The sequence below is a fragment of the Hypanus sabinus genome, unplaced genomic scaffold (genome assembly GCF_030144855.1).
Source record: "Hypanus sabinus isolate sHypSab1 unplaced genomic scaffold, sHypSab1.hap1 scaffold_1393, whole genome shotgun sequence".
NCBI classification, from domain to species: domain Eukaryota; kingdom Metazoa; phylum Chordata; class Chondrichthyes; order Myliobatiformes; family Dasyatidae; genus Hypanus; species Hypanus sabinus.
In genome coordinates this window covers 9,174-28,732 of record NW_026779465.1, presented here as the reverse complement: position 1 = coordinate 28,732, position 19,559 = coordinate 9,174, and the positions used below count along the sequence as shown (strand labels likewise).

At 46.1% G+C, this 19,559-nt stretch overlaps 1 protein-coding gene across 2 annotated transcripts; it reads left to right on the top strand.

The window, feature by feature from the left end:
• Nucleotides 1–442: 442 nt before the first annotated feature.
• Nucleotides 443–18,960, top strand: LOC132386922 (zinc-binding protein A33-like). Of its 2 annotated transcripts, XM_059959275.1 has the most exons (7): nt 443–2,294; nt 2,964–3,059; nt 3,446–3,679; nt 4,909–5,064; nt 5,350–5,372; nt 5,459–5,577; nt 17,493–18,960. In XM_059959275.1, exons 1-7 carry the CDS (start codon nt 1,884–1,886, stop codon nt 18,062–18,064), a joined length of 1,611 nt encoding a protein of 536 aa, XP_059815258.1. In that variant the 5' UTR covers nt 443–1,883; the 3' UTR covers nt 18,065–18,960. The 2 variants fall into 2 exon arrangements, with proteins under 2 accessions (XP_059815258.1, XP_059815259.1); XM_059959276.1 differs by lacking the exon at nt 4,909–5,064 and having other exon boundaries at nt 17,493–18,959.
• Nucleotides 18,961–19,559: the final 599 nt, after the last annotated feature.

The following is a 19,559-nucleotide window of genomic DNA, read 5'->3' as shown; positions in this document are numbered from 1 at the left end:
CTGCAGACATACCTGGAAAAAGTATAGAATAGTAACGATAACAGAAGCAGGCAGTGAAAGATCAGCCAGAGTGCTGAAGGTAACAAACTGTGCAAAAACAGAGAAACACCGATAAAATCACAACGGCATGAAATAACCGCAGCGGCTGCTGATGGATCTCCGGAGCTCTCACCGCTCCCCTGTGCAATCCGACAGGCTGAAGGCCAAGGGAGAACAAGGCGCAAAGGTCAACTCGTGATTTAGAAAATAAGAAACAGGATCAGGCGCTCCCATTCGGCCCGTTGCGCTGTTCTGCCCCTCACTCAGAACATGTCTGATCTTTAGCCTCAGCGCCACTTTCCTGCAACGTTCCGAAGTTTGCCGAGCCCCTAAATATGTCCGTTTAATTTAGAAAACTTGTGGAGAAAACTCCAAATATTCACTGCACTGTGTTGGGGACATTTCTCCTCATCTCAGTCCTGCTGAGGTGATCTCGGATTTTGAGTCTGTGATCCCTGGTTCAACTACCCAGCCAGGAGAAACATCATTCCTGCCCCTACCCTGTAAATACCCTGTGAGACTGTGTCTGTCTCAATCAGGAGGCTTCTCCATGTGAACCTTGTGTTAACGAAATTGGTGGCAGTTCTTTCAGACCAGCAGCTTTGACCACAAGAACACCAGACAGTTGTCAGCACGGAATGTCCTGCAGTTACTGCAGGAGAAGGACTGGATGGACACAGTGGAGAGGTTCCCTGAGCAGACAGCCCAGACCATCTGGCAGAATGCCTCATCACCAGATCTCACCAACAGGCACCAAGACCTCACCTGTCTGGAGACGAGAGGGCCCCTCCCAGTCTGATCCTTGCTGCATGCCCGGAGTCACTCCCACAGCGCACTGCCCCGAGATTACTGCAGTGGAGACGAGAGGGCCCCTCCCAGTCTGATCCTTGCTGCATGCCCGGAGATCACTCCCACAGCGTGCTGCCCCGAGATTACTGCCGTGGAGACGAGAAGGCCCCTCCCAGTCTGATCCTTGCTGCATGCCCGGAGTCACTCCCACAGCGTGCTGCTCCGAGATTACTGCAGTGGAGACGAGACGGTCACTCACCTCTTTGTGGACAGTGGGCTGGCGAAAATCTGTGGAGAGAGATGCAAGGGCCTGTGCCACAGCAGCTGCGTGACAGAAGGCTCACTGATCTTCGGGCTGTTCCCAGGATCCAAAGAAAATCGGACAGCGAGTGCTGCTGGAAGATCATCAGCTCGGGGAAAGACACTCTAAACTTTTTGGCCTGCCATCACACCGAGATGTCCGGAGAGCAGGGGTTCCCAACCTGGGGTTCACGGTTACTGGTATTGGTCTTTGGCACAAAAAAAGTTTCGGAACTGCTTTCGTACAGGAATGCTGCCGACTGACACATTCCAGTCTATAGGGACACCATTGGATATACAGGGATTCTCTACACAGGACAGGGAGTGGCCGGGTTGGCTGAGGAATCCTCAAGGTTATTGTAGTAGTGAACCACCCCAGGGGGGCAGACGGCTTCTCCTTTCAGCGCAGGACTTCAATCGTCTTCCAGGGGAAGGTCCTTCCGACCGCAGGGATGGGGCCTTTTGAGATTCAGCTGACGTTTTTGTCGCTCTAGGTTGTTAATAGATGGGTTTGCAAGCCATATGGCCATCTCTCCTCCGCTCGTAGCCAGGCTTAGACAGACCATGTCCACGTTTTCTTATCTGTTGCACTTTTAATGTCTTTTTGATCCCACATTAACCAAAATTTCCACTGAACACATCCAGCATCAGAATCTGCAGCTCTCGTAGTGGACAATCGCGGTACTACAATCGCAGGGGTTCAGCAGATCCCCGAAAGTGAAAGCATTCTGAATCAGGAAGTGCCGGGAGTTAACATGGCTTCGAAAAGAAAGGCCGAGAGTTGGACCGAGGAGGTATTTTGTTCCATCTGCCTGGATTTCTTCACCGATCCGGTTATTCTGGAGTGTGGACACAACTTCTGTCGCTCTTGTATCACACAGTGTTGGGAAAGGGAGCAGAGAAACTCCTGCCCGGAATGTAGAGAGGAGTTTGCTGACCGCACCCTCAGGGTGAATCGGGCCTTAGCAAATCTGGCTGAAAAAGCTCGAAATCTAAACCTGAATCCGAAAGGGAAGGAAAGTAAACTTCACTGCGAGGAACATGAGGAAGAACTGAAGTTGTTTTGTGAAACGGACAAGACACTGATCTGTGTGATCTGTGCAGTTGCGCAGAAACACAGAGAACACCGCTTCATGACGATTAAAGAAGCTGTTAAAATCTACAAGGTAAAAGTAATTCGAATTTAATACTCTCCCCATCGTTTATTGTCCATGACACGAGCCTCCATAAACAACACATCATCCCCCACCGTTCGCCGTCTCCAATGGGATTCTACCACGATGCACATCTTTCCCTTCAAAAGCGCAGTCCCACCCTCCTCCACAACAACTCTCCGCTCTCTACGTAATTCCGTTACCCACTCGCTTCTCCCCACTGACTTATCTCCTGACACCGATACCTGCAAACGGGGCAAGTTCGACACCTGATTCCTAGCAACCCCTGCATCACCACTATTCATGGCCCCAAACAGCCCCCAAATCCCCCCTTTTCCTCCATGGTCGATTGTCCTCTCGCTCAGATTCCTTCTTCTCCAGCCCTTTACCTCTTCTACCCGTCCCCTCTCAGCTTCTCACTTCATCAAGTTCCCCCTCACGTTGGCTCACCCGTCACCTGTCAGCTGGTTCTCATCCCCAACCTTTTCTTTCTGGCTTCTGTCCCATTCCTTCCCAGTCCTAATGAAGGGTCTCATCCTGAAACACCGACTGTTTATTTCCCCTGAACAGATGCTGTCTGACTAACTGAGTTCCTCCTGCATTTTGTGTGATAATCGGGTTTGATCACCTGTTTCTTTTGATGCATCTTTGTTTCTATTTCCTTCACTCTCTGACTTCCAGGTTCAGATAAAATCTTCCTTAGACTCTCTCACAAAAAAGAAATCAGACTTCCAGGAAAAGGAGCAGCAACAGAAAGAGAAGATTTCCGGAGTTCGGGTGAGTCTTCCTGAGTGGAATTTCTGTTATTACTGTCCAGTTTTGCTCCATTTAGTGCAGAATAGACGAGTATCGCAGCTCCACTGACCTGGGTTCAATCCTGACCTCTGCTGCTGTCTGTGTGGAGTTTGCATGCTCTCCCTGTGGCCATGACAGTTTCAGACACATTCCAAGGACATGCCGGACGAAAAGTTAAATAAAATTAACCCTGTGAAGTTGAGGGTATGTGAATCAGGTGGGAGTTAATGGGTCAATGAGGGAGTATAGGTTTCAGGGAAACGTGAGGGAATGGGGTTGACAGGAATGTCTCAGAGGTAGTATGGACCCCAGTAGACCGAACAGTCACCTTCATATCAAAAGGAAATACTACACCTTTTATTCGACAGGAACAGTCACACAGCCTTCAGTCCCACATCACATCCCAGTTTGCTGACCTGCACCAGATTATCACTGAGAAAGAGCAGAGCTTACTCAGGGATCTCAGGGAAGAAGAGAAGAGGATTCTTAACACAATGGAGAAAAACCTTCTTAAGATTCAAGAGAATATAAGGTTTATTCAGGAGGAAATCACTAAGTTAAAGGAACAGATGGATCGTAAAGACGGTGTGATATTTCTGAAGGTGAGGGAATATGTTTCAGTTTATATCTGTCAATTTGAACTAAATGAACAGTGGAAAATTTGAAATAAACACAGCACAGCGGCCAATTCTACCAAATCAATTGCCGCTGCTGGTGTCCTCACACAGAGTGTTCTCCTTGCATGACGAACCTCCAATCACTCCGTTAATGACATTCTAAAATGTCGGAGATAGATATTCGATCCTTCATCAGCAACGTATAATATTTAAGCAATGAATATTCCGCATAATTAATCGTACATTAAACTGCAATTAATCGGTCAACAAAAAATATGGCATTTGTCAGTCCCAGGATCAAAACAGCCCAGAGCAAAGTACGAATACGTAACTTATTCCCTTCGCTTTTACCACGTCCCTACTCACGTGACTGGTTATTGTAATAAACACGTAACACAGAATACAATGCAGATAGAAAAAAGACGTGTTGCTCCTACGCACAGCATTTACAAATGGCAGTAAACTGTTTCTCACCAGACAATTGATGCAACTATTCAGGATTGTTTTTGTCCCAAAACTGGACTTCCACAACTTCTGTACATCCCAGGACAGAATGCAATCTTCTCTGGAATGATATACTGTGATCATAACACAGAGCTGCTGATTGTGTCCTTAATTACCACGTTAAATAACCTCTAAAACTCCCATTAACACCCAGTTCCGGTCATAGGCTCTGAGTGTGACTGGTGCGGTGGGTGTGAGGGTCTCTCTGTCAATCAGTGAGGACAAAGAATGTGACCCACACATCAGACTTATCCTCCATATCTGGTTTCCATCAGATTACGGAAACTTTCACTGTCTCTACATTTTCAGATATGATTTACATGGGATTGTGTCTCATTCTCCGTCACAAGCAGGCCATTTGGTCCATCTCCTCTAATCAATTTCCCTTCTGCACAATCATCCTGCCACCTGCTCACCACAACCAGCAATACGTGTTTATCCTGCCTCTCCATTACATGCAATTTCTGCTGTTCCACTTTAACCACTCCTGTGGCACTGAGTTTCACATCCTCATCACTAAATTTCTTGTGGGATTTATTAAAAACCACCTGGCATTTTATCTTTGACTGAAGGTCTCCCCATAAATAGAAATATAGAAACAAAGAAAACCTACAGCACAATACAGTCTCTTTGGCCCACAATGCTGTGCCGAACATCTACTCACTTTACAAATTACCTCGAGTTAGCTATAGCTCTCTATTTTTTCCAAGCTCCATGTACCTGTGTGGGAGTCTCTTGAAAGACCGTATCGCATCCGCCTCCACCTTCGTTGCCGGCAGCTCATTCCACCCATTTCAAACACTTACCCGACATCGCCTCCGTACTACTTCCAAGCACCTGTGTCCTCTCGTGTTCGCCATAATGAGGTACTTTTACCACCTTCACGCAATGAAATTCAACACTTATCTTACATTGTTCCATTTTATCATTCTGACGCCTTATCCAGATGGTAATGCACAGCCTGTCCTGTCCTTCCTGTAAGTGTTGGTCTAATTTTGAGAAATATTCCCTGTAATTTTCCCCGTGGTTCTGTATTGTCCGTGTGTGACTGTTGGAGTGGAAATTTTTAACACCTTGTAATGATTTAGATGAAATTCAGGATATGGACAGTAAGTCCAAGTGCAATCAGATTTGTGTTTTATTTATTTCAGGAGGAAGCTCGTCGGAACAGAAGGTAGGACAGGATTTTTACTGAAACCCTGAATGGATTTGAAAATAGTTCAGAATTACAGTTTATCACCAGCAGTTTAATATTTACAGAATCAGTTACGATCTCCAGGAATTGTCAGTGACAGATGAGGCCCTACCGGTTGAAAAATTCGATCACCTCTATTTGTTGAACACAGTGCTGAGAGAAACGCTTGATGCTATTAATCGAGGTAAAACTTACAAAGTTTCATTTTCTCTTTGTTTATGAGACACAATTAAGATAATTTGAGGCAACGATTGGCTGTAATAATAGGCTGATAGGGGAAAGTTTATTCCAATCATCAGGGGAGCAGACAGGAGAATCTGTGGACGTGAATAGGACACCCGAATGGTATGTTGCCTCCTGGGTGCCATGGTGGGACGACTCGGATCGTGTCCGCAGCATTTCCGAGAGGAAGAGAAAACAGCCAGATATCTTGGTTCATATTGGTTCCAATTACATTGGTTCCATTACTCTGTGCCCTGTGAGTGCGGTGTCTGATTGACGCAGGTCTTACCCCTTTTTGATCGACATCTCTCACTGTTGTCAGAGGCAGAATAGGGGAGTGGTAGTGATCGGGAACTCAATCTTCATGAAGCAGACATGAACGGGACTCCTGAATGGTACGTTGCCTCCCAGGTGCCAGGGTCAGGGACTACTCAGATCGTACCTGTAGCATTTTAGAGAGGGAGGTAAAACAGCCAGATATCTTGTGTATTTTGCGACCGATTACATAGGAAGTAGAAGCAAAGAGGTCCTGAAAATAGAATTTGGTGAGCTTGGTAGAAAGCTCCGGGATTGTAATTTCTGGATTGCTGCCTGTGCCACGTGCTGGTGAGGGTAGAAACAGGATAATTTGGCAGATTAAAGATGGCTGAGAAGCTGATGCAAGGGTCAGGGTTTCAGGTTCTTGGATCAATGAGATCTCTTATGGAGGAGGAATGACCTGCTCGAAAGGGATGGGTTGCACCTGGACTTGAGGAAGACAATATTCTCAGAGAGGTTTGATGGAGCTGTTGGGGAGGGTTTAAACTAATTTAGAGGGGGTTGGGAACTGGAATGAAGGGTAAAATGCAAAAGATAGCATGCAGTGAGGCTGTCAGACATGACAGATATGAGGACAAAATTGCAGCCAGCAAGGTGAGTATGAGTGCTTTAGAGATGCAGAATTAAAAAGGGTAGCAGCTACAGTACAGAAAGTGTTATATCCCAATGCATGGAGTATGAAAAATAAGGTAGATAATCTTGTTGCACTATTTCCGATTGTCAGGTATGATGTTGTGGCCATCACGGAATCGTGGCTGAAGGATGGTTGTAGTTGTGATCTCAATGTCCAAGGTTACACAATGTACCGGTGGTACAGAAAGGTCGGGTGACGGGGCAATGTGGCTCTGCTGGTAAATCAGCAGCTGAATGTGACATAGGGTTGTAAGATGTTGAATCCTTGTGGGTTGAGGTAAGGAACTGCAAAAGTAAAAATGACACTGACACCAGTCATATACAGGCCTCCCAACAGTCAGTGGGTTGAGGCCCACAGATTACAATTGGAAATAGAAAAGGCTGATGAAAAGGACAATGTTATGATAATCATGGGAGATTTCAACATGCAGGTCAATTGGGAAAATCAGGTTGGTAAAGGATCTCAAGGGAGTGAGTATGTTGAATGCAATGTGATAGCTCTCTAGAGCAGATTGTCGTTGAGCCTACTCGGGGAACAGCTCTACTGGATTGGGTGTTATGTATTGAACCAGAGGGGAGTAGTTAAAAGAAACCTTAGGAGGCTGAGCTCACAACATGACAGAGTTCAACTTGAAATCTGATAAGGAGACAGTAAAGCCTGACATTGTAGTATTTCAGAGGAGGAAAAGAAATTACAGTGGTCTGAGAGGGGTGTTGGCCAAAGCAAATTGGAAGGAGATGCTGGTAGGGATGAGAGCAGAGCAGAAATGGTGTCAGTTTCTGGGAAAATGAGAGAGGTGAGGGATAGATGTATTCCAAAATTAAATAAATACTCAAATGGTAAAATTGTAAAACCGTGGCTGACAAGGGAAGACAAGTTAATGAAAAGGCAAAAGAGAGGGCATACAACTAAACAAAAAATAGTAGGAAGACAGAGGATTGGGCAGCTTTTAAATATCTACTGAGAGGAACTAAAAGAATGATTGGGAGGGGAAAAATAAACAAGAGATTGGTTTGAATTTAATTGACTTTATTACTTACATCCTTCATATACATGAGGATTAAAAATCTTTACGTTATGTCTCCATCTAAATGTGCAATGAGCAATTTATAGTAATTTATGATTAATTATATGTATGACATGCTGGTCAATATAACATAGAAATACAGCTGTGTCCACATGAGTTAAGCAGCCTGCTGGCCTTGTTGAAGAAGCTGTCCCGGAGCCTGTTGCTCCTGGCTTTTATGCTGCGGTATTGTATCCCGGATGGTAGCAACTGGTACAGTTTGTGGTTGTGGTGACTCTGGTCTCCAAAGATCCTTCAGGCCAGTTTTACACACCTGTCTTTGTAAAACAAGTTATCAAACAATATCAAATTGTTTTTCAAGTATTGTAGAAAAATGAAACAGAGGTGAGAGTGGATATAGGACCGCTAGAAAATGAGGCCGGATATATAATAACGCGGGATAAAGAGATGGCAGATAAACCAAATATTTTGCACCAATCTTCACCGTGGAAGACACTAGCACTGTGCCCGGTGTTGAAGAGTGCGAGGGAGGAGAAGTGAGTGCAGTTGCTGTTACACGGGAGAAGGTGCTCAATAGGCTGAAAGCCCGACCCGGACCAGATGAACTGCACCCTAGTGTTCTGAAAGAGGTCGCAGTAGAACTTATGGAGGCATTTCAAATGATCTTCCAAAAATCACTGGACCCTGGCATGGTGCCAGTGGACTGGAATATGGCAAATGTCACTTAACTCTTTAAGTAAGGAGGAAGGCAGCAGAAAGGAAATTAGTGACCAGTTAGCCTCACCTCTGTGGTTGGGAAGAAATTGGAGTCAATTGTTAAGTGTGAGGTTATGGAACACTTGGTGACACTGGACAAGATAGGAGAAGTCAGCATGGAATACCCTGCCTGACAAACCTGTTGGGATTCTTTGAGATCACTAGCAGGATCGATAAAGGGGATGCAATAGATGTTGTATATTTGGAATCTCAGAAGGCCTTTGACAAGGTGCCACACTTGAAAGTGGTAACCAGGTTAAGAGGCCATGGGATTACAGAAAAATTACAGGCATGGTTAGAACATTGGCTGATTGGTCGGAAACAGCGAATGAGAGTAAAGGGATCCTTTTCTGGTTGGCTGCCAGTGACTCGTGTTCCGCAGGGGTCAGTGTTAGGACACCTTCATTTTATGCTATATATCAAGATTTAGCTGATGGAACAGACCATAAGATGTAGGAGCAGAAGTAGGCCATTCGGCCCATCGAGTCTGCTCCACCATTCAATCATGGGCTGATCTTTTTATTCCGGTCATCCCCACTCCCCTGCTTTCACCCTATACCCTTTGATGCCCTGGCTAATCAAGAACCTATCTATATCTGCCATAAATATGACGGCCTTAACAGCCACTTGTGGCAACAAATTCCATAGATTTTCCACACACTAACTAAAGTAATTTCTCCACATCTCAGTTCTAAAAGGACGTCCTTCAATCCTGAAGTCATACCCTCTTGTCCTGGAGTAGATGGCTTTGTGGTCGTCGAAATAATGTGCAGATTTTTTTTTTCAGATGGGGAGAAAACCAAAAAAAAAAACAAAAACCCAAAAAGCTGACATGTAAATGGACTTAGCAGTCATTAAAGTAGTTTCTCCGCATCTCAGTTCTAAAAGGAAGAACTTCAATCTTGAAGTCATACCCTCTTGTTCTAGAATAGATGGCTTTGTTTCCAAGTTTGCAGATGATACAAAGATTGGTGGAGGGGCCGGTAGTGTTGAGGAAACAGTTAGGTTGCACAAGGACCTGAGTGGGGAGAATGGGAAAGAAAGTGGCAAATGATATACGATGTTGGAAAATGCATGGTCATCCACTTTGGTCGTAGAAATAGTGTTCAAATTCTTTTTTCAAAAGGGGAGAAAACCCAAAAAGCTGAGATGAAAATGGACTTAGCAGTCATTCTGGAGAACATCCTAAATGTTCATTTGCAGGTAGAGTCAGTGGTGAGGACGGCGAATCCAATGTTAGCATTCAGTTCAAGGGGTTTAGATCGCATTCAATTCAAGCGCAGGGATGTGGTGCTGAGGCTTTATAAGGCACTGGTATTGAGTATTCCCTTGAGTGTTGTGAAAAATTTTGGGCTCCTCTAAGAAAAGATGTGCTGGCATTTCAGAAGGTTCATTTCATAAGGATGATTCCAGGAATGAAAGGGTTATCATACGAGGAACGTTTGACAGCTCTGTGTCTGTACTCACTGGAATTTAGAAAAAAAAGGGGGGATCTCATTGAAACCTTTCGAATGTTGAAAGTCCTAGACAGAGTAGATGTGGAAAGGATGTTTCCCATGGTGGTGGAGTTTAGGACAAGAGGGCACAGCGTCAAGATGCAGTGACATCTATTTTAAACAAATATGAACAAATTTGAGCCAGCGGCTGGTGAATTTGTGGAACTTGTTGTGTGTATTTAAGGCAGAGCTTGATAGGTTCTAGATTGGACACAGCATCAAAGGTTACGGGGAGAAGACCAGGTAGTGGGGCTGAGGAGGGAAAAATAAGGATCAGCCATGATTGAATGGCGGAGCAGACTCGATGGGCAAATGGCCTAATTCTGCTCCTATGTCTTATGGTGATCAGACCACTACATTGAAGCATTGTGAGAATGAGCTCGGACACACCAACAAGCATTGACATGGGTCAAGATTTCATCTCGGGAGAAGCACACACAGCATAATCGGCCTGGCAAATCTCCTTCACACACACACACAGGAAGGACTGGCAGATTGTAGTCAGAGCCTCAGCAATGTTTTCCCTCAGTAACCTGGAAACCAATCTCTACAGAGACAGTCATTTATTCATTTAAACAACTCAATCACGTGTGACACATTGTCAACACACACCAGACATGTGATGACACACTGTAGCATACAAATTCCTCAATGGGCACACTCTCCTTCAATGTGTATACACACCACACGGATATTTACCAGAATCAACACACACACACACACACACACACACACACACACACACACACACACACACACATTATCAGAGTGTGACACACGTCTACAGAAATAGGCACAAATTCCCATTTAGGATTGAAATCTGCTGTCCTTCACCCAGTCTGTCTGTTCTGTGTCACTGAGCTGCCCTCTGACGTGACGTCACATCAACACTTCACAGACAGACTCCGGGGTGAGATTCCTCAGGAGGATGATCTGGGAGGGTTTGATGGATGTTAAACCCACGGCCCACTTCATCAATGTGCGAGACTAAGATGTCTTCTTGAGTGTGGCCCATTTGTGTGTGTTTGCCTGCCCCCCATCCCTCTAACCATTTCCCATCTGTGTACCGGCCCAAATTTATTTTAAAATATTTTATTTTTACCTGTTACTACAGCATTTGAGGGAAAATTCCATTTAACAACCTCCCTCTCTATGAGAATGTTACCCGATAGACCACACAGAAAAAATTCCTGTCTCACATTCAGTCTGAGGCCTCTGGTTCTGTACTCCCATTACTTGGAAAAAGAAACTATTTAAGCTCCTTAAAATTATTTATCTTGATAAGGGGGCATATCTGAACATCCTACACTACATCTGAATAGCCCAAGCTTATCCACTCTCTGCTTATAACCCAAGCCCCCAGTCCTGGTAACATCCTCCTGAAGCCTCCTGTCCAGTGTAATGACATCCTCCCCATATTCGGGAACCGGAAATGCAGACAATGCTCCAAGTGTGGTCTATCATCGACATCAAAGGCCTTGCTGAATTTCATGTGGACAGTGTGGAATAGGCTGATGAATACACGACTGAAGGTGTTTTTTTAGATTGGGACAAGAAGTGCGGCGTGGGAGCTAAATTCTGAAGGAAGGCAGTTTTCTAAAATAAAAACTTTGCGTACAAGAACGGCGAGACTGCGCAGGACAGTGCGGAGAGTTTAAAAAGATGACCACCCTATACAGCGGGCAGCGGAGTGGGTGGCAGCAGAGTGTAGGGCTTTGGCTCAACGGGCTTAGGCGGTAACGGGAAGAGGCGAGAGTGAGGCACCGATTCTTTTTCTCCCCTTGGCAAATCGGCCCGGATGGACAGGGAACAGCAGGGCACATTAGCGAACGGTTTAAAAAGTCCGTGTGTTTGGCGAAGTTAGTGGGTGAGTAGACCCATCTTTCTTTCTTTCATTCCTGTAGAATTAGCTAGCATGTCTGCGGGTTAGTGCTTTGCTCAGGGTCTCAGATGTGGGAATCCTGGGAGACCTCCAGCCTCCCTGATAGCCACAAATACACCAGGTGAACCGAGGTACAGCTCTTCGGAGACCGTGTTAGGGATTTGGAACTGCAGCCTGATGACCTACTGCTTGTTAGAGAAAATGAAGAGGTGATAGATGGGAGCTACAGGGAGGTAGTCATCCCTAGGCTACAGAGGTCAGAAAACTAGGTGACTGTCAGGAGAAGGAAGGGAAATGCCAGGGTAGTGGAGAGCACCCCTGTGGCTGCCCCCCTCAGCAACAAGTATATCGTTTTGGACGCTGTTGAGGGGGATGACCTGACAGGGGACGGCTACGGTGACCGGGTCTCTGGCACTGAGCCTGGCGCTGTTGTGCAGGAGGGAAGGAGGGAGAAGAGGAATGCGGTAGTCATAGGGGATTCCATAGTCAGGGGAACAGACAGGAGATTCTGTGAGCCTGGTAGAGATACCCGCATGGTGTGCTGCCTCCCAGGTGCCAGGGTACGGGGTGTCTCGGATCGGGTCCAGAATATCCTGAAGGGAGAGGGTGAGCAGCCAGCTGTCTTGGTGCATGTTGGTACCAATGACATAGAGAGGAAAAGGGAGGAGGTCCTGAAGAGAGATTTCCGGGAGTTAGGAATGAAGCTGAGAAGCAGGACCTCCAGGGTAGTAATCTCAGGATTGCCACCTGTGCCACGTGCTAGCGAGGGCAAGAATAGTAGGATCAGGCTGATGAATGCGTGGCAGAGAGACTGGAGCAGGGGCAGGGCTTCAGATTCTTGGATCATTGGGATCTCTTCTGGGGGAAGTATTACCTGTTTAAAAAGGACCTGAACCACAGCGGGAATGTTTAATAGAGCTGTTAGGGAGGGCTTAAACAAATTTGGCAGAGGTCATGGAAACCGGAATGATAGAGTGGAGGAGGGAGAAAACAGAAATAAATCTATGAGACTGAGCAGTAAAGATGTCACGAAGCACAGGCAGGTGATGGGGCAAATTTGCAGCCACTGGGATGAGCTGCAGTGCAATCAAAACAAAAAGTACCAAATACTGGACTTAAGGTGTTATACTTAAATACACACAGCATAAGGAATAAGGTGGATGATCTTGTCGTACAGCTACAGATTGGCAGGTATAATTTTGTGGCCATCACTGAGACGTGGCTAAAGGATGCATGTCTGTGAGAGCTGAACGTCCAAGGATACACGGTGTATCGGAAGGATAGGCAGGTAGGCAGAGGGGGTGACTTGGCTTTATTGGTAAGAAATGATATTAAATCATTAGAAAGAGATGACATAGGATCGGAAGGTGCAGAATCTTTATGGGTTGAGCTAAGAAATCGCGGGGTAAAAGGACCCTGATGGCAGTTATCTACCGGCCTCCTAACAGCTGCAGTGATGTGGACTACAAATTACAACAGGAAATAGAAAAGGCTTGCCAGAAGGGCAGTGTTGTGATAATTGTGGGGATTTTAACATGCGAGTGGATTGGGAAAATCAGGTCGACACTGGATCTCAAGACAGAGAATTTGTAGAATGTCTACGAGATGGCTTTTCAGAACAGCTTGTTGTTGAGCCCACTAGGGGATCAGAGGTACTGGATTGGATATTGTGTAATGACCCAGAGGTGATTAGAGAGATTGAGGTGAAGGAACCGTTAGGAGGTAATGATCAGTTCACTGTGAAATTTGAGAAAGAGAAGCCGAAATCCGATGTGTCGGTATTTCAGAGGAGTAAAGGAAATTACAGTGGCCCGAGAGAGGAACTGGCCAAATTTGACTGGAAAGGGACACTAGCAGGAAGGACGGCAGAGCAGCAGTGCCTGGAGTTTATTCGAGAAGTCAGTAAGGTGCAAGACAGATATATTCCAAAAATGAAGAAATTTTGGAATGGAAAAACGTTGCTACATGGCTGACAAGAGAAGTCAAAGCCAAAGTAAAAGCAGAGGAGAGGGCATTCAAGGAAACAAAAAATAGTGGGAAGACAGAGGATTGGGAAGTTTTTAAAAGCTTACAAAAGGAAACTAAGAAGGCCATTAAGAGCGAAAAGATGAACAATAAAAAAGAAGCTAGCAAATAATATCAAAGAAGATACTAAAAGCTTTTTCAAGTATATAAAGAATAAAAAAACGGGTGAGAGTGGATATAATACAGATAGAAAATGATGCTGGAGAAATTGTAATGGGAGATAAGGAGATGGCTAGGAAACTGAACGAGTATTTTCATCTGTCCTCACTGAGGAAGATATCAGCAGTATACCGGACACTCAAGGGTGTCAGGGAAGAGAAGTGTGCGCAGTCACAATTACGACAGAGAAAGTACTCAGGAATCTGAATAGTCTCAGGGTAGATAAATCTCCAGGACCAGATGGAATGCACCCTTTAGTTTTGAATGCCACTCTGGTATTTAGGAAGGGGGCAAGGAAACAAAAAGTGAATTATAGACCTGTTAGCTTGAGAAATGGTTGGGAAGTTCTGGAGTCAATTGTTAAGGGTGAGGTTACGGAGTAAATGGAAACATATGACAAGATAGGCCAAACTCAGCATGGTTTCCTTAAAGGAAAATCCTGCCTGAGAAACCCATTGAAATTTTTTGTGGAAATTACAAGTAGGCTAGACAAGGGAGATGCAGTGGATGTTGTGTATTTGGATTTTCAGAAGGGCTTTGACCAGGTGCCACACATGAGGCTGCTAAACAAGATAAGAGCCCATGGAATTACAGGAAATTTACATATGTGGATAGAGCGTTGGCTGATTGGCAGGAAACAGACAGTGGGAATAAAGGATCCCAGTCTGGTTGTCTCCCAGTTACCAGTGGTGTTCCACAGGGGTCTTTGTTGGAGCCGCTTCTTTTTACGTTTTATGTCAACGATTTGGATTATGGAATAGATGGCTTTGTGGCTAAGTTTGCCGATGATACAAAGAGTGGGCGGAAGTGCTGAGAAAACAGAGAATCTGCAGAGAGACTTGGATAGATTGGGAGAATGGTCAAAGAAGTGGCAAATAAAATACTATGTTGAAAAGTGTATTGTCATGCACTTTGGTCGAAGAAATAAACGGGCAGACTATTATTTAAAAGGAGAGAGAATTCAAAGTTCTGAGATGTGATATTGAGGCTCTATAAGGAACTGGTAAGACCTCACTTGGAATACTGTGTGCAGGTTTGGGCTCCTTCTTTAAGAAAGGATGTTCTGACATTGGAGAGGGTTCAGAGAAGATACACTAGAATGATTCCTGGAATGAGAGGGTTAACATATGAGGAACATTTGACCGCTCTTGGACTGTACTCCTTTAGAAGAATGAGGGGGAACCTCACAGAAACAGTTCGAATTTTAAAAGGCATGGACAGAGTGGATGTGGCAAAGTTGTTTCCCACGATGGGGGAGTCTAGTATGAGAGAGTATGACTGAAGGATTGAAGGGCGCCCACTCAGAATGGAGATGCGAAGAATTTTTTTTTAGCCAGAAGGTGGTGAATCTGTGAATGTCTTGCGGCAGTGGAGGCCATTGGGTGTATTTAAGAGATTGATAGGTATGTGAGTAGGCAGGGCATCAAAGGTCATGGTGAGAAGGTGGGGGAGTGGGACTAAATGGGAGAATGGATCAGCTCATGATAAGATGGCGGAGCAGATTTGAAGGGCCGAATGTCCGGCTTCTGCCGCTTTGTCTTCTGGTCTTATTTGAATGCACCAGTATAAGAAATAAGGATCTTGTAGCACAGGAAGAGTTTGACAGGTACAAACTTAGGCAGGTACGACTTTGGTCGAAGGAATAAAGGCAGAGACAATTCTGTAAACAGGGTGAAATTCAAAAATCAGAGGTGCAAAGGGACTTGGGTGTCCTTGTGCAGGATTCCCTGAAGGTTAACTTGCAGTTTGTGTCTGTGTTAAGATTGGCAAACTCAATGTTTGCTTTCATTTCGAGAGGATTAGAATACAAGAGCAAGGATGTAATACTGAGATTTTATAAGGCAACGGTCAGACCACACTTGGAGTATTGTGAGCAGTTTTTGGTCCCTTCTATCGGAAAACATGTACTGGCATTGGAGGGGGTGCAGATGATTCACAACAATGATTCCTGGAATGAAAGAGTTAACCATATGAGGAGTGTCTGATGATTCTGGGCCTGTACTCATGGGAGTTTAGAAGAAAGGCTGATTTATTAGCCTGCTCAACTCTATTCTCCCCCTCCGCCCCATAGCTTTTGGGACTCTGACTAATCAAGAAGTTTACTGATTGACTTCTGCTTTAAAAATCAAACAGGAGAAAATCTGCAGATGCTGGTAATTCAGGCTACGCAGGTCCTGATGAAGGGTCTCGCCAGATCTCTCTGACACCTATCGGGAGAGAGTTGATGTTGGGAGGATGTGGGTGGGTCGAGAACGGTAAGCACAACCTCTGACTATAGGGATGTCCATTCAGGAGAGAGATGGGGAGGAATTCATTTATCATTTGTAGTGAATCTGCCACAGGCAGCTGTGGAGGCCAAATAATTGAGTATATTTAAAGCGGAGTAACACACACAAATTGTTGGGTGAACAGCAGGCCGGGAAGTTTCTATGGAAAAGAGTAAACAGTCCACGGTTCAGACTGAAACACGTCATCAGGACCTGTGTTGCTTAAGGATTCCTGCAAATTCATCCCCTGTCCTAATGAGGGGCTGCGGGGGATGGGGTTGTGGGAAAGGGGACAAAGGGAACCTCATCTGCTATATTTGCACCCTCCAGCTTCTTATTACTCTACACACACAGTTCACCCACAGGCTTTCCACCCCTCCCCCTTCTGGGTCAATCTGCCATTCATCTCTCCCCTACTGGTTCCCATTATCACCTCCTTTACTGTCTCAAACCATCACACTCCCCCAATTCACTCTCACAAATGAATGTGAACATTGCATGACGGGTCTGTTCCTGTGCTGTACTGCTCGATGTTCTCTGTTCCCAGTTTCGAAGAATGAGAGGAGATCTCAGGGAAACACAAAATTCATTCAGGGGTCAACAGGCAGGAGTGAGGGAGGATGTTTCCGCTGTCTGAGGAGTCAAGGGCCAGCATAAAACCCTTGGGGAGACATTAGTTGTCCATCTGCTTCTGTCGGGAGAAACCAGGGGAAAGGATCGTGTCGGCCACCCGACCGCGCCTGAGGCCCAGCGGCCTTTCCCTTTGTCCCCGGGGCCGCGCTGCCCGAGTCTCCCGCCCCGATCCCCGGCGCCGCGCTGCCCGAGTCTCCCGCCCCGATCCCCGGCGCCGCGCTGCCCGAGTCTCCCCCGATCCCCGTGGCCGCGCTGCCCGAGTCTCCCCCCCGATACCCGGCGCCCCGCTGTCCGAGTCTCCCCCCGATCCCCGGGGCCGCGCTGTCCGAGTCCCCCCCGATCCCCGGGGCCGCGCTGTCCGAGTCTCCCCCCGATCCCCGGGGCCGCGCTGCCCGAGTCTCCCCCCGATCCCCGGGGTCGCGCCGTCCGAGTCTCCCCCGATTCCCGTGGCCGCGCTGTCCGAGTCTCCCCCCGAACCCCGGGGCCCCGCTGACCGAGTCTCCCCCCGATCCCCGGGACCCCGCTGTCCGAGTCTCCCCCCGATCCCCGGGGCCGCGCTGTCCGAGTCCCCCCCCGATCCCTGGGGCCGCGCTGTCCGAGTCTCCCCCCGATCCCCGGGGCCGCGCTGCCCGAGTCTCCCCCCGATCCCCGGGACTCTAATTTTCTGCTTCTCCCCCCAGTCTCTGTCACTCTGGATGTGGAAACGGCGAATCCGTGTCTCGAGGTGTCTGAGAATCGGAGGAGTGTGAGACGGACCGGGACCCGGAGAAATCTTCCTAATACCGGGAAGAGATTCACACACTGGGCTTGTGTGCTGGGATCGGAGGGATTCACATCGGGGAGACATTACTGGGAGGTGGAGGTGACGGGGAATCGGGACTGGTGTCTGGGGGTCGCCGCAGAGTCTGTGGAGAGGAAAGGAGGGGTCAGTCTGAGTCCGGAGACCGGATTCTGGGTCATCAGGCGGGTTGATGACGTGTTACATCGGGATTGTGACGTGTCCGCTGTTAATTGCTGGATGTTACATCGGCATGATGACGAGTCCCGTCTCCCTGCCGGTCCCATCCCCGGGAGGGTGGGAGTTTATCTCAGTTACGAGTCCGGGATAGTTTCATTTTACAACGCGGAGACCAAGTCCCATCTCCACACCTTCACTGGGAATAAATTCACGGGGAAACTTTATCCTTTCTTCGTGACCTGGGATGTAAACCAGTGGCTGAGAATCTGCTCCGGTTCCGTTCCTGGTGTGTAAACGGGTCGGGTCCCGGGACCGGCGTAAGGAGTAAAGTCCCTGTAAATATAAATGTGCGGAGAGTGCAGCTAAATACGTGGCTAAGGAGATGTGGCAGGAGGGAGGGCTTCATGTTTCTGGACAATTGGGCTTTGTTCCCTGGAAGTTGGGACCTGTTCCGACGGGACGGTTTGCCCCTGAACTGGAGGGGGACTAACATCCCTGCGGGTAGATTTGCCAGTGCTGCTGGTGGGGGGGGGGTGGTAAAAGAGATTTGCAGAGGAAGGGGAACAAGACTGTTAGAGCAGATAGTGAAGTGGAGGAGGATAAAGTTCATGCGAGGACCGCATGTATAGACAGAAATAAAAGGTTTGTACATTAGGTTGATAATTAATTTTCAGAGCTTTAGAAATTGTAGAAAATAGAGATTTCCAAACAGATTTTGATGAAGATCATGACCAGAACATATGTGAAAAAGTGGCTACTTTAGTTTTATTACTATCGCAGTAATTGTGTATGATATTTTGGATAGTCTCTCCTTTGTTAAATAGTAACAGTGAACAATTTTAAATTGAATTAAACACAGATTGGCACATATCAAAGAAGAATTGACCATCTTCATTAACAAAGGTCATATTAAGTTCTCTCTCCCAAACTTGTTTAATTTTTAGTGATTAAGGGGATCTGTATTTTTTGCAGATTTATTTATTTTTATTTTCATTTATTTTGTGATGGTCGATTGATGACTTTTTAAGAGATAATTAGATATTCTCTCTCTCATACACACTTACTGCAATATCTTCAGGTCCGACATTTTTACAAAAATAATTATCCAAGTTTCCATAGTTGCAAGAATCTGATTTGTTGGATACTATTTTGAATATGAATCCTTTAGTAAGAGAATTTCTAATTCTCATTGGTAGAATTTATAATTTATTTTTCATACATTAATACAAAAAGGGAAACCACCTAAGGTTTATACATGAGAGAAATATTCGTTTTTGCAGAAATGATAGAGGGGGAGGGTTGAAAGGGGGAGGAGTGGCATTACTAGTCAGGGAAAATATCACAGCTGTGCGTAGACAGGACAGCCCGGAGGGCTTGTCTGCAGAGACCATATGGGTGGAGCTGAGGAACGGTAAAGGTGTGACCACACTAATAGGGGCGTGTTATAGACCGCCCAATAGTCAGACAGAATTGGAGGAGCAAATCTGTATGAAGATAGTTGACCGTTGTAAGAAACAGGAAGTTCTAATAGTAGGGGATTTTAACTTTCCACATATTGACTGGGACTCCAAAAACTGTAATAGGGCTAGATGGTTTGGAGTTTGGGAAATATTTTCAGGGAAGTTTTCTAAATCAATATATAGAGGTACCTACGAGAGAGGATGCAATACTTGATCTCCAATTAGGAAACCAGACAGTCAGGTGACAGAAGTATGTGTCGGCGAATATTTCGGGTCCAGTGACCATAATGTCACCAGTTTCAAGTTAATTATGGATAAGGATGGGTCAG